We start from the raw sequence: 15,305 nt of genomic DNA on the forward strand, positions 1-15,305 counted from the left end.
CCCAGGTACCTCCAGAGGTTCACCCTGCAAATCCAAGGAGTCTGCAGCACCAAGAGTGTTGACAGTGGTATCCAGGAGTTGCTGTCCCACCTAAGGGATGGCCAAGCTGCCCGTGGAACGGCTGAACCATTAGCTGTCCCAGGAGGCACAGAGGTTGCCTCTCCTCCTAGCTCCAACAGCTCCTAGAACACCTGATCACAGCTACTACAACAGAGGCAAGTCAAGGACTAGGCTGGCGGGAAAACATTACTCACAACCCTGATTTTATAGCACATTTTGGGTGAGACATTCCTACAACAGCGCATGCCGTGTGTTGCGATGCAACACAGTTCAAAAGATGGGCTAGAAAGGACCTTTCCCTTTTTGCTTTGCTTTCTCAGAATTTCTCATCAGAAGTTCCCCTGGAAGAAGAGGAACAATGTCAGCTTACGGAATTGCTCATCTCCAGAAGAGCCCACCCCGTTTTCAGTTAAATGAATGGAAAAGGATCCCACCAACTGCAACAGAAGCTGGACGAGCCCTCTGGAGACTGAGCTCAGAAGGGAAACTACCCAGGAGGGGAGGGAAAGGAGGCAGATTCCCCATGCTCACAAAAGAAAACACAAATACAACTTATTTAAAACCAACTCTTTCCACCCTCACATTTATTTTTCCTAAAAAAAACAGTCCTTGCAAACAAATCTCTTGTTTCTCCTTGCCAAGTCAGTGGGATTGGTGCAAGCACTCCATGGCACAAGTCTCTGGGGAAGCAGAGAAAGCGTACCGCAACTCGGTCGTATTTCCATAGGAAAAGTTGACTCATAACTTACGTCATCCTTGGAACGCTGCCACAGGTTTGTAAGAAGCGTCTGAACGCCAAAGTCCAAGGAGCAGCACTGTAGCTGGCTGAGGCCGGACATGGCCACCTAGCAGAGCAGAAGGCCCTCCTTTGCTGCCAGGCGCTGGCGATGGATTTTATCCTGCTGTAGCTCCTCATGGTTCGGATGCCAGAGCTTCATGATAATTCTCTCAATGTTTAGAGCGTAGACGGTGTGCGCTGGAATAACTTCTTTGTGCACCTGGAGATACACGTTAGAAAGTAAGCTTTATGTTTTCATACACATTTCCCTCTATTGCCCGTGGAATAGCCTCCCTCTACTACAGGATGATCTGAGAGGCAGCGGGAACGCAGGCTGGCACACGACAGCTGCCACTTCCCAGCGCTGCCCCACCAACCAGCGCAGAACCACCGGGGGGTGGCATTTTGTAAGGGTGCAACACGGCGAGGAAATCATTGTTTTCCTCTTGCAACGACAAAAAAAACAACGTGTCATCAAAACGTCACAAACAACAAATTCTAGCCGACTGAACGCGAGACGAATGCTCAGTTATGGCTCTTACAAAGAGCACTCTGCCTCCTCAGCCTTGAGAAAGAGTGGAGATCAGGGGAGGAATTTCTCACAGCTAATTTTAGACATTCAGAGTAGTGTGAACGTTCCCAGAACTGCCAGAGGGAGGGAACCACAGGCATGCATCTCCACACGGAGAGTCATCCAGCCTACCTTAGCACCTCCCCAGGGTTGGGGTGATCATGGCTAACCCACTGCATACCAGGAGCAAGTATTATTCCTCTAAGTATCCAGGGTGGAACACTAGTAAGAAGGGACATGCCAGGCAAGTCATTTTGTTGCGCTGCTGTCAAAACCTCAGTCTAGCTCAGTTCTGATATAATCACTGCAGTCTTGCTACACCCTTCTTGCATAGCTGTGAGACAGGAATTTCCTCATAACTCTGACAAAGGGGAGCAGACCATGCATTCAACCATGAGCTGACTGTGTGCTGACTGTTACCTAACAGCGTGAACGAGTCAAAGCCAAGGAATTGTAAATCTGAGAGAGAAAGAAGGAAACAGCAGGAAGATAAATCAAATCCTGCTCCGTGCATGTAAACCAAATCCGAGACTGGTAACATGACCCGACATGACAGCATGATGTGACACGACAGAGTGACGTCAACACTTACTTGTAATGCCTCAAAAAGGTCATACATGTTCACTGGCGGGAGGGATGCTGGGAAGGTGTCTCCGGAACATGCCAGGAGTAGAGCGGCCTGCTGCTCAGCATCATCAGGCGGGGGCTGCGGAGCCAGGCTCTGACCAGCAGAAGGTGTCGCACAGGTTGGGGGGCTGTGGATAGAGCAGGCAGTAAAACCTCCCAGCTTCACCTTTGCAAGTCACAGGAGGGGCTTTGCTTTTCTGTATCCGTTAACTTAGCCCTATGTACATACGATAATTTTGGCTGTAATTAAAATCTCTTTAAGATTCCAGTTAAATAAAACCGAGCAAGTCAACCCTCAACATGTTTCAAACCTGCTTTGTAACTGATGTCAGTTGGGCAACATTTACAGCCAATCGTTTCTACCCAGTAACAAAATTAAGGCACCCACAACACTGAATTGGAAGACGTCAGCTGTCAGGCAAAGTCGTGTGGAGTGGTTTGCATTTGTAGTGTTTGTAGAACTATAATCAAATCTTAAACCACCCACGACCTCCTGTCAACTGCTAGAAGCTGCCATAGACAAACAACTCCCTTCTCACACACACATGCTGCCAGATGCGCAGCATAAGCTGTTTGAGACTCTGGAAAACAAGATGACCTTGAAGCTACGCTAACTGAAACGGCCTGCCAAGGAACCGAAAATACATTTGGGTGCAGGAAACGACAGGATAGCAGCGTCCCACAGGTCTGCACTGACATTTCACTCCTGTGGCACAACACCCGTGCCCAAAAGGCCAAGCTCTTCTGCCCAGGGCAGTCTCCCCGAGAGCAGCAAAATTCCTGCGTCACTTCAGCTTCCAAAAGCAACAATTAAGGACATTCAGAGGGTCACGGGTCACTTTCATAAACTGATGGACAAGAACCAGCAAGGAACAGACTTAACACTGTCTTAAACTCCACTGCTAGGCATATTCTCCCTCCTGTTCAGCTGTACAGTCTTCCGTGCCAATAGCGTGTGCAAGTTAACACCACTACTAACAGGTTCCACCAAGTAAAAAGAGAAACCAAACCACTGAGTAACTTCAGGACTAGCAAATTGCATTTGAAATTAGTGTGCTGAGAGCTCCTTACCACTCAATTAAGTTGTTATAAGCAACAACACTGTTCTTCAGATACGGCTGAGGGTTAACGTTGCTGCCGAAGGCGTACTTGAAATGGCCATCTCTCAGCCGATAGGCTTTCCGCCTGGATATCACAGAGGTCAGGATATCCTTCAGATGGTTCTGCAATAAAAAACAATCTTATTACATGTGCCAATTTGTTCACCCTGCCAAGCCACAGCTATGAGAAGTGCCTCACCCATTGGCAAGATGGAAGTAGTGCTGCTATGACCTAAAGACGTAAGGGATCCGGGCAAGTTACAGTCTGTCTTCCCTGCCTGGTACAGCCAGACACCGAGAACACGGCACTGCGTGAGAGTACCGTATGATCAGCCCGTGAATATACTTTAATATGCAATGTACTGTCACAAATGTCAGAGGTTTCTTAAATGCTAGGAAATTCCCAACCCCGTTGATAAAGAGTTAAGTGACTTCGTAACCGGCACTAGATGTTACACTTGTGCTGAAATACTGGCCCTAAAGCTACGGCAAAAAGCCACTCAACTCCTCTTTGTCAGAGTCCAGTTGCCTGGGGAGTGCTGGAGAAGCAACTGTGAAAAATACAGGCAGACAACTGCTTCTTCATTTGGCCTCACTCCCAGATGGGGAATTCGGGTTGGCCTCCACACCCAACTCCAGAAAACCACCCAGGCATCAACGCACCAAGCAAAGGCTGTACTACCCCTGGGACGTGTCAGGTGAAGTGCGGCTCACAGCCAAAACCAGCAACAGCAGGCACTTCAGCTGCAGGCATTACCTGATTCTCTCGCCTCACTTCCACACCAGATACTTGTGCCTGTAGCAGACTGGTTTTCATAGAACTGTTTGAACTGGAGCTCCCCTTCAACTGACAGGAACAGCATTTTCCAAAACAGCTACTTAAGCACGCCTGGAGTTCTTCATAAGCAAGTACTTCAGAATTAACACTTACAGGTAGAAATCCAAGGCTTTACATCTAATGCCACAAACCTGGAAGCCCTTGGAGTCTCAACTTACTCCTCCCAAGGCAAACGGGCCAGCAGAGAAGCACATTTCCTCTCCCCTCTAAGGGAAGCTACCCCATACCCACACACGGAGCCTTTTGGTGGTGGTCTGAGACCACCGCTGCTGTCCAGCCCAGCCTCACCTCCACGGCGTAAACAACGGCGGTCACTGCCTCCTCCGTGACGTTGTCCAGCCCGTGCTCGTACGCGGTTACAATCATCCTTCCTTCTAACTGGCCCCGTGTAGGAAGCATCATGGTATGAGAACACAGCTTCAAATCGTCATCCTCCTGAGGATCCTTTGCCACAAACTGCTGGGCTCCAGACAACGGATTCTGAGGCTGGAACCGGTGCTGTTACGAACACAACGTTAGAGCGTAAGAAAATACACGGTCAGACCCTTCGGTTCATCTGGCCAAACATCCCTTCTCCAGTTGGAAAGCGAACACCTACATAAACGTATCACAGTGGGACATGCAGACTGATATTCCACCCCAGGATACTCTCCCAAGCCCAGCAATTTGTGACTGAAGACATTTCTGAGCCAGTGTTGGCATTCTCTGATTAAACAGCCCACAAATGTATCCAGCAGCACCCTGAACCACCTAAACATCCTGCAGCAAGAAACTCTACCATAAAACAACACATCACATGAAGAGTCACCTCCTGCCTTTGCTCTGTACTTCCCACCTGCCAGATTCCTTTGGTTCTCCTGTCAGTCTCAGGCACGGTCAGTCACCATCCCTCTTCTCTCTGGTCACACTATCCAGGCCACTGATGGCTTTATGGACTTCCAAATCTCAGTTACCTCCTTTTGTGCTGAAGGGATCTCATCTGTTTAGTCATTTCTTGTACAATAGGGTGTATTTTTACTTCCTAACTGTACAGTTTCCATGATCCTTAGGCGATTCTTGCATTTCTTTAAAGCTTTAAATGCAACAACTTCGCCAAACTCCAGTTCTGAATCACACTCTAGTCTCCCCCTGCTCTTTCAATACTCTGAGCCCAGCTGTGTCGCTCAGCAGCCACTGATTCCAAGATGGATTATGGCTATTTTTCAGACCTGACCCAGTTACACAAGAAAAACACACTATCACAGAACAGGAATTCATACCAGAAGGTGGCAACCCCCATTTCCCAGGCCACGTGTATTCCAGCACAATTCCATTGATGTGCTGGTGTCTCGAGCTCAGTTTGTGCTGGCTGCCAGAAAGTCTCAGTCCCCAGGAAGAGGGGGAAAAAGCAGACAAGAATGATCCATCCTTGGGTTCAGAGACATGTGCTTGGCCCAGTCCCAACCCACAAGGAAACAATGAGCCAGGCCCACATGAGCCCTGGCTCATCAAGTATTGCCACAACTCCTGTCCCCCAGCTCTCCAAGCCACAAATCCGGTGACTCTGGAATGAAGATGGCCAAAAGTCTCTTATGGGACATCGAGACAAACACATACTTTAAATATAAACAATGAATATACAGCAAAGTGCATTTCTCACATCTTAGTTTCAGGAGAGGAAGGAAGGCTGCTTATTCAAAGGACAGTGTGGCATTTAACTCAGAGTGAAAACCCAATCCACCCACTAATGATGTGAAAGCAGGTTTCCCTCCCCGTAATTCTGAAGACTTATGCTTTCATTACAGGAAAGCTACATGCCTGTATGCCTGGAAAAAAAAAAATAAAAATACCTTCCAAAAAGTAAGCAACTCTTAAGAGGAATGTGGTTGGGAGAATAGAAGCCAACTGGGATGAACCTACCGTCATTAACAGTTGTTATTTTGACCAGGGAAGGAAACATCAGGAAATATCAAGGCACTTCAGGTTCACACTACTCAGGAATGAAAAAAAGCCCATTAATTATAACATACACTTCATACAGTACTTACTACTAAGCCTTCCAGGAACGTTTGTGTAAACACACACACTAGCAGTGCAGTGCAGCGTAGGGGTATCTGAGTAAACCAAATTCCAAGACTCCCACTACATCGATGACTTGCTTCTCACACTCTCCTCTGCTACTGAAAAATTACGGGGAAGTTTCAAAACAAGAAGGGTAACACAGGCTGCCACCAGAATGTAAGTGGCAGCTGTGAACACTGCAAAACATTCCAGCGGTTTCTAAGTACAAGGAGCCTCCAGCTGGACTCGCACCCCTTCAAAATGCTGCTCTGCAGCATGCACACAACACGCCAAACTACAGGCCCTGGGAGCGGGGTACGTGTTTTGGCTGAGCCAAGGTGATCCTCAGAAAGCAAGAGGGGAGGTTTCACAGGCCCACCCTTCCGCCCTGTGCCCAGACTCAGGGCTGCTGGCTTTGGCATTCATCCAGCTGCAAAGAATGCTGATCCAGCTAATTAAACCAGCTAGGAACAAAAAAAGGAATTGAGGTCTTTTTCGCTCCATCAGTTTTCTGTCTCATCAGAAAAACGCGCCGGATCACGATGTGCTCAGACACCCCATAAACCTGGCTCAGTAAGAGGCAGAGAGTCTCCCTTTCAACAAACTTAATTCAGTTTCAACTGTCTGAATAACCCCTGTCCATGGAAGCCAGTGCCTCATCCCAAACTTTTTACACAAACACACCCCCCACCACCGGTCTGGCAGCACAGAAACAACCACAGAGCAGATGTGTGACAGACCAGATGGACGTACAGAGCCTTCGCTGCGGAATTCCCTGGATCTCATGCGTTTCTCTGCTGTCAGAAGACGGCATCTTCACAAAGCGTTTTCAATTCCGAAACAAAAACATTCCACCCAATCAACATCTCTCTTCTAAAGCATCGGAATGTAGAGATCTGCAGAGTGGGTTGTACAATCACGGCATTCTGCCTGAGTAAATGGGAAGGCACTTTTGCTTCAAGGATTTGGCAGATGTACAAAGGTGGTTCCTGGAACAGGAGCTTCTGTAACTTGGACGTTTAGGTGTACTTCCATGGATCCCCTGGTGTCTAACAAAGCCAGGTCACACTGCAGCCTTTCTCCCAAGAGACTTCCATGAAGGAAGCAGCAGCTACTAGCCCCCAGCTCATGCCCCAATCCAGAACTCAAACATAATGTACATCACAGCCTGCAATGGACTTTCAGCATCCCTGGCTGTACCAAAAACCACATGCTGTGCGGCGCTCTTCACCCCCAACAATCATAGAATCACCAAATGGTTTGGGTTGGAAGGGACCTTAAAGTTCATCTAGTTCCAACCCCCCTGCCATGGGCAGGGACACCTTCCACTAGACCAGGTTGCTCCAAGCCTCATCCAGCCTGGCCTTGGACACTTCCAGGGATGGGGCATCCACAGCTTCTCCGGGCAACCTGTACCAGTGCCTCACCACCCTCTCCAGGAAGAACTTCTTCCTGATGCCCAATCTAAATCTCCCCGTATTTCAATTTAAAGCCATTAACCCTTGGCCTGTCACTACAGGCCCTTGTAAAAAGTCCCCCCCAGCTTCCTTGTAGCCCCTTCAGGCACTGGAAGGGGCTATAAGGTCTCCCCAGACCCTTCTCTTCTCCAGGCTGAACAAGCCCAGTTCTCTCAGCCTGTCCCCATAGCAGAGGTGCTCCAGCCCTCTGAGCATCTTCGTGGCCTCCTCTGGACTCGCTCCAACTGGTCAATATCCTTCTGATGTTGAGGGCTCCACAACTGGACGCAGCACTGCAGGTGGGGTCTCACAAGAGCAGAGTACAGGCCACAACCACTTACATCAAACTTCTGTCGCACTGAAGAAATCTTCTTCTTTCCTTTGGGCTTCCCAGGTTTAGTTGCAGAGCCACCCGGCCAGGGCAGAGATCCAGCGCCTTCTACAAATTGAAAAGAGAAAAGACCATCACTCGACATGTGTTGCTGATTTATGGCCGGGATGAAACTGTGCACACCGCAAAACCCTTAGTGTTTGGTGCCCAGCTTTAACCCAAAATCAACAGCCATGGCCCAGAGGAAGGAATTCTCAGCAAAGACTGCTTCTGGCAGCCCTTGCCTTCCCTTTGTCAGCCCCCCTCACTCATGACTTAAGTAGAAATTTCTGTTCACACACCTCAGAAAAACCCATGGTGGAAGAAGAGGAAAGAGCGTAGCCTCCAAGGAAAGCCACAAGGAAGGAACAAGCCATTTGTTCCATCCGGATGATGACAGGAGCTTGCCCGGAGGGAGATCCTCCTCACATCAAAACCTGGATCAGATTAGATGCTAACCAGCAGGATCAAGCAGTCTGACTCATTACATCTGCCATCAGCACTAGCAAGCTTTGTCTCAGACCCGTTAAACATCACGGCTGATCGTTCACGTGACACAGAGGGGAAGAATTGCTGCTCAGCCCAGGAGCAGAACAACACCACGAGCAGTGACTGACCAGAACTGGCAAGCAGCTGAAAAGAGATTACTGTGTAGCACCACGAGATAAATACATTTGGCCACATCACCTTGAGGAGACCGCTGAAAAGCCCACTGTGCCATTTGACAGCTACACCTGCAGTAGGCCAGACCCTGTCCTGATGACCATCCAGCTCTTGGCAAGCACAGCCTAGCCTATTTCCCACTGATGGGTTTACCGGATCCGTGCACGATACCTTCAGGTACATCAGGGCTTAAGACAGGGTTGCATAGGACACGTATGTGCTTGCTGGCAGTGAAGAAGTGCAACTGGACAGCCCTCTTGTGGCTGCAGAGGCAGGCCCTGCTCCGTGTCACCAGCATCCTGCTCCCTCCATCCTGCACAGCCAGCAAGCACCCTTTTTCCTCTTTTTTCCTTGGGATCAGAGCGTGCCCTGTGTTGAGCTCCCTGGGTGTAGGCAGGGACCCTGACAACTCAGCTCTGAAGGTGCTGCAGTCACCTCCGAAGCAGAGGCCGGAGCTCTGCACCACCACTGTAACATTCCCTGGCCATACCTGAGCCAGCCTTTTTCTCCTGACAGGGACGAGAAGTGACAGCAGCCATCCCACAACTCCCCACCCACAGCCTGGCCAGCCTCAGGCACCTTCACCCAGTACTGAAACAACCAGCTCTGGGTCTCTCCTGTTACTGTTGGATGTCATGGTTTAACCCCAACCAGCAGCAAAGTACCACACAGCCGCTCACTCCCCTCCACCAGTGCAGGAGGGGAATCGGAGGGAAAGGCAAGGAAACTCATAGGCTGAGGTAAGAACTACTTAATAATTGAATATAAATTAATAAAATAGTGATACTAGTAATACTAGCAATACTAATAATAATATGTAATGAAAATAATACTACCGCTACATTATAAAAATTATGGAAAATAAAACGAATTATAGCTGACTGATGCCCAACCAGGTCCTGACTAGTGAGAGTCCGAGCCCTAGAGCAATCACACTAGACTCAGAGTGAGCCCCACAAGTGACAGCACGAATGAGAAAGCCACACAGCCAACACGGCCCCTGGCCCACCCCCAGTTTATACACTGAGCATGATGTGCTGTGGAATGAAACATCCCTTTGGTCCGTTTGGGTCAGCTGTCAGGACTGTGTCTCCTCCCCGCTGCTTGTAGTGAAAAAGTTGGGAACACAGGTGCAGTATCAGAAGCTGAAAAAGTCCTTGAATTGGGTACAAACACTCCTTAGCAACAACAGAAAACACCAGTGTTATCAGTACTCAGCACAAATCCAAATCAGCCTCATACCACCTGCTGTGAAGAAAGTTAACTCTGGCCCAACGCAAACCAGCACAGCGGCTCAACACCAGCTTCCCACCAACCCGCACATTTGCCTCCAGCTCTCACAACTATGTTTAATTTGCTGCAATCAGGAGTTCACAAACAGTCACAATACAGCCCTACTCACAGGGAATGACCCTGGGTGGAAGTCTTTGGCTGTGTGGAGCTCCCCACAATCATGGTTGGAGCAGCTGCCAAAGTGTTAGAAACAACCTACACACAGAGATGGCGTAGTCTCCCTATAAAAAAAAGTTTAGTAAAAAGGTTTAGCTGCATCTTACTAATGAGGTGAGAGCCACTAGTCCACAACAATCCCCTGCTGTCAAAATCCACCAGTCCATTACAGGAGAAGTGATAATAAACCCTCTCCAAAGATCATAAAGCTGGTGTCACTGCTCATCACTACAACATGGCAGCAGAGGCCTGACAAGGTGTGGCAAAGCACCACAAAACCATCAAAAGACCACTCTTGCTCTTCATCGAGATCTTGGTACCTACAACCTTTGGATCTATCCATACAACCCTACTTCTCCCACAGGATGCTTTGTTCTCTGCAGACGAGTCCTTTCTTCCTCTTCCTCTCCCCTCCACAGCAGGTCAGACCTCTTCTCGGCCAGGGGGATTAGGTGTGTTAAGGACAGACACAGAAATTCCCTGACTCATTTCAAAGCTTCCAATAAACGCACAAGGCTGTAGCTCGTAAGGTCACCTCACCCCAGGCCCTTCCTCCTCCTCAGGAGTCTCATACAGCTCCTCCGCAGCCTCACCTAGGGAAGTATCCTTTGCTAACTGTGCGACCAGGTAGGAGAGAAGGAGAAAGAGGAACAGATAAAGGCAGAAAAAGCAAACACCACTGCTTTATCTGACAGTGTGTAACAGATTAATAGGCAATAGCTGAGTCCAAATTTTAAAAATGCCTTATTTTAAAAAAATTACAGTGATTTGTTAATTAAATGGCAACCAAATGTTTTGGGGTTTGACAACAGACCCTCAAAGATACAACTTAATTGAATCTCAGCCTGCACATTAGACACAAAACTTAGCCAGACTTAGCACAGAACAAGGGAAGGGTGAGATACTATCTCCTTTTGGCTCCTTTTCCAGGTTTTCGTATTACCAAGCCTGACTTTAACTAAATGAAGACAGCAAAATTTCCCTCTAGTATTCTAAGAAAACCAGCACTTGCCTTCCTGGCCACAAATGATAAGGCTGGGCTGGCTCAGGCATGAAACTTCAGAGGTGTTTTTTTATTTAATCTTACTAGCAAGAGAACTCAACATTAACAAGCCACAGCAGTGGCTGCTGACACGCCTTCAAAGACGAGCAACAGATGAGAATGTTTTTCTAAGAGCTGCCATCTCTCTCGGTGCTGACACCAGCCAGTCCAGGCAGAGCGTGGCAGGTTTTCCTGAAGTGCAGCACCGGCACCACACAGGAGGAAAGGACAATGATAAACAGAGAAAGTCACCACAGAGAAAAGCAGCCAGGCACAGGTAACATGTATTTTCCCACCCTCGTTTATTTGATCTTCAGTTGTTTGTGGGTGTTTGGGTTTTTTTTTTTTAATCTCCTTGCAGGGACGAGGATTTAGTCAAATATATTCTGATGACTCTCCTGTAAACAACTCACACCCCCATTTTCTTCCTTTTCCTCCCTTTCCACCTCTCTGGAAAGAAATGGAACACGAGCAAACAGAGCCCATCACGGTTGGCAGCCCTTCAAGCAAAGCCTGTTGGCAACCCTGGTACAATAAAATGCTCCTGCTGTCCTGGCAAGAGTCCTAATTCACTGAACTATCTCTTAGTTGGCTCCAGATTACTAGAAAACAGATTAAATCCTTACATCACTAACTCAAGTGCTTGCAGTTGTCTCGGGTTTACTGTTAACATTTAGGTAAGGAGGGGGGTAATGGTTCAAGCGAGAGCTGTTATCAACTCAAGAAACCCTGCTGGCTTGCTCACTTGCAGCTGTCCAAGAAAGAATGTAAGCTTAGCAAGCAAGTCCATGGAAGATTACGAGAGGCTGTTGAACTGGGATGCGACATTTGCATGCCCAAGCAGATGGGAGATGGAAATGGAAAGCATTCCCACAAAGGGTCTCATTCACCCAGTGTTCCCTTACAAGCCCAGGTGGGACCACTGCTACCAGAGCCTGCAAAATGGGCATCAGAGGGTTTGCTTGCAGGGTTACACGTGTTACAATCACTCCTTAAAAATACCTTCTCCAAGGTTTCCTATTCCAAGCACCACAACCTCCAGGACACTTGTAACACACCACACCATTTGTTTAAAATACAAACTAGCATTTTAAAGATTCCTCCCCCTTGCCTCTTTAACACCAGGGTGGAAATTACACGCATCAGTCACCCTTCTGATGGCGTGCCAAGCACACTTCGTTACAGTTACTTGTTTCCACGAATCACAAAGTAAACACGTTCTACCCAAAGACAGGGGTGGAGAGAAAAGCCTGTTAGCTTTCCACTCTTACATGGGAGAAAAACAGACAAAAAAACTAGGAGGTGTGAGACCGGTATTTAGAGGAGGAAAAAGAAATCTCGACAATACCACCTAGTATTCCATTGGTACTGGACTTTCCTGGGTTTGTGTATGCAGTGCAGTACACAGCAGACTGGCAAGTAAAACACACATGTAACATCTACCCGTCAGTGGCCCTGGCAAGGAGCTGAAATCAAAAAGATGAGGTGGGAAATAACGAGCATCTGGAAGGCACCACGCTGCTTCGTGCTGGGGCTTGTATCCCCAGCGCTTCGAGACAGCCTTGAAAAAGAGGGTACTGGGGAGCTGGGAAGAGTTTGCTGACAAACCTGAGCTATTCAAGCCCGGGAAGGTGAAGCCTGACCAAGCTGCACCAGACTAGGCGACTGGGTAAAGCCACAGATGAGATTCAACACAGTTAAGCAGAGTAGTGCTCAGAGGAATAAACCACTCCAACTTCTGTGGCACAGCAACAGGCTCTAACAACTGCTGCTCAGAAGCAAGACCTCTGTGCTACCAGCTCTCCTCCAGCACCCACCTGGCTCAGAGAACACAGGCAGTCTCTCCCTCCCCCTCCTAATTTAGACTCAGCTACTTCAGGTAATACCCACAGGGGAATCCCTGCTCTTGTGCTTTCTATAATCCAGCTCTGGGTACTCGAAGCCAAAAGCAAGGAACAGCAAGATTTAGACGTAAATCTTCTGAATTACATCAGTGCAGACCACCAAAGTGGACAAGTTTGGGACACAAAAGGTCTTTGTAAAGTTTGTAAAGCGAGTTTAGTATTGAATTAGCACAGCTGGTGTAGTTAAGGACCAGCTAGGACACAAAAGCTGTGGGTATCCTTAATTTTTGCACTTTTTCCTTCCTCCAGCTACATCAGGTACAACAACAGTATTCTCTCCTCTCAGTTCTCAGCCCACCAGAGCTGTAACAATTTTCTCCCCCTTACTACACAGCAGTTTCTCACTTTAAATTACAGCCCAATTGTCCTCCCTATCAGATCCCTGGATCAAGACTTCTTTTGAAGACTCAAAATGTATCTTGCAACCCTGGCAACAGCCATTCTAAATGCTTACAAAGTTACAAAGGTTAACTATCTGCAGGTTGGGTTAATTGGCCATAGCTCAATCAAGACTCACTCTAAGCATCTTTCTATCAGATATGTATGTACTTGATTTCAAAATCAGTCAGGAAAATCCAGCTCCCCAGAACAATATCCCCAACAGAGAGCATCACCAAGTTCAGAAGAGAGCCGAAGCGGTGAGCAAAGATCAGAGACAAAGCAGTATCTCCCTTCACACTCCACAGCACACACCCAATCCTGAAATCAAACCAGCTTATCGCAAAAAGCAATCTAGCATCAGCCGCTGATCAAGCACAGGCAAGTAATCTGTAAGAGCATCTCTGCTGAAATCAGCTGCATCACTGCTCTGCTGCCCTTCTGCCTGTGCAGCGAAAAGAAGATGAATATTAAGGCTCAGAAAATTGAAGGACCTTGTACAAAAACCCACCAAACACATACATACCAAAGCTTTGCTACCCGATTCTTTTTAATGAGCCTTCTCAGGACTCACCTGGTGCAGAAACCAAGATCTGGCATCGGGTAAGAATAGCCAGGAGGAAATCGTTGTGAGAGTGGACTGTGTAAAGACAGACAGTTCATTAGTAACACATCAGCACCCAGAGGCACTCCCCCAGAGCAATCTTCAACTAGCTCACCGACCCTTCCACAGCTCTGTTTTCCCTATGTTCTTGGCTACACAAGCACATAACTTTCAATTTAAGTTTTTTTGAGAGTTTTAGCCTACTGGACCCAGAATCTGCTACCACCATCCTAACAAAAAAGGAATACAACACGGCACGGAACAAATTAGGTCACTTCTCAGCGTGCCAGACACAAAACCAGCCTGAGAGCATGCAACGTGAAGCATCTGGTGTGTTCAGGCAGAGGAGGATCAGCTGTCCCTCCTACCACACAGATTTCTGGCAGTAGGGCTTTTGGTTCTGCTAGAAACAGAACAGTGAGAGTCAGCCCCAGAAAGGTGAATTACATCAGTTTCTAGCTAAGATGCAACTTCCTCATGGAAGGGTTACTGGAGCAGAGAGTGAGGAATCACACGTTAGACAGAACAAAGATGAACTTCATAAGCCAGGGTCAGAGGATTACAGGATCCCCTTTGGCCTTTAAACCCAAGCACTGACAAACTCCCTGCCTTTCCCCGCAGAGATCCCGAAGGTGGAAGTCAGGAAACCCCTGACTTGCTTCCAACAATGCCTGCCAATGTCTGCGGACCCCCACAGATGTGGGCACGCAGGAACCTCACCCTTCAGCCCTCCAACCTGCCACATCCAAAGTCCAGGGAAGAGATCTGCCCACTGCATAATCATGTATGTGAATTTGGGGTTTCCCTCCCCCACTTCAGCCACACCACCAGGTTAGTGCCAACCCAAGGAGGAGTGCAGTCTGGAAAAGACTGGGTCTCTACAGTGACCTAACAAAGTGTTTTTTGGTTGCTGGGACAGCATGTTTTACCTCTTTACCATATTTACACTAAACCAAATTGTCTGTCAGCGGTGGGGCCACAAAGGGACTTCTCCCTGCAGGCCTGGGCACCTCTCACCTTTTTAATTTCACTGCTATGGGAGCCCTGGCCATTCTTGTTTACTTCACAGCCATTGCCCCCACCCCTGATTGGGAAGCAACTAGCAGCAGAGAAGAGCTCCCCACAGGCATAGCAGGGGCAAGGAAGCATTAGGGGCAGCAGGAAAACATACACAAGATGTCCTTTTACCATTGTCTTGCGTGAGAAGCCTGCGTGCTTCCAGGTCAAACTCCTCCTTACTGATCTTCTGCTTAAACCAGAGCTTCAAGTTGGCCCAGTACCTAGGGAAGGTGCAGACACCAAATGAAAAGTGTTGTTCCTAAGGTATCATGGTTTAATCTCACATGGCTACTAAGCACCACTGAGCTGCTCGCTCACTTCTCCAAACAGGATGGAAAATAGAATTGGAGGAAAAGGCAAGAAAA

General features: G+C 48.1%; 1 protein-coding gene across 1 annotated transcript; it reads right to left on the reverse strand.

Moving 5' to 3' along the window:
* Nucleotides 1-615: 615 nt before the first annotated feature.
* On the reverse strand, nucleotides 616-15,161 carry TADA1 (transcriptional adaptor 1; the record flags this gene model as incomplete). The annotated part of the gene is made up of 7 exons (XM_010161253.1): nucleotides 616-1,058; nucleotides 2,002-2,164; nucleotides 3,108-3,259; nucleotides 4,263-4,472; nucleotides 7,813-7,910; nucleotides 13,852-13,917; nucleotides 15,070-15,161. Coding segments are annotated over 7 exons (934 nt in total), but the record flags the coding sequence as incomplete, so codon positions are not given.
* Nucleotides 15,162-15,305: the final 144 nt, after the last annotated feature.

Source organism: Eurypyga helias, unplaced genomic scaffold (genome assembly GCF_000690775.1).
Source record: "Eurypyga helias isolate BGI_N326 unplaced genomic scaffold, ASM69077v1 scaffold25671, whole genome shotgun sequence".
NCBI classification, from domain to species: Eukaryota; Metazoa; Chordata; class Aves; order Eurypygiformes; family Eurypygidae; genus Eurypyga; species Eurypyga helias.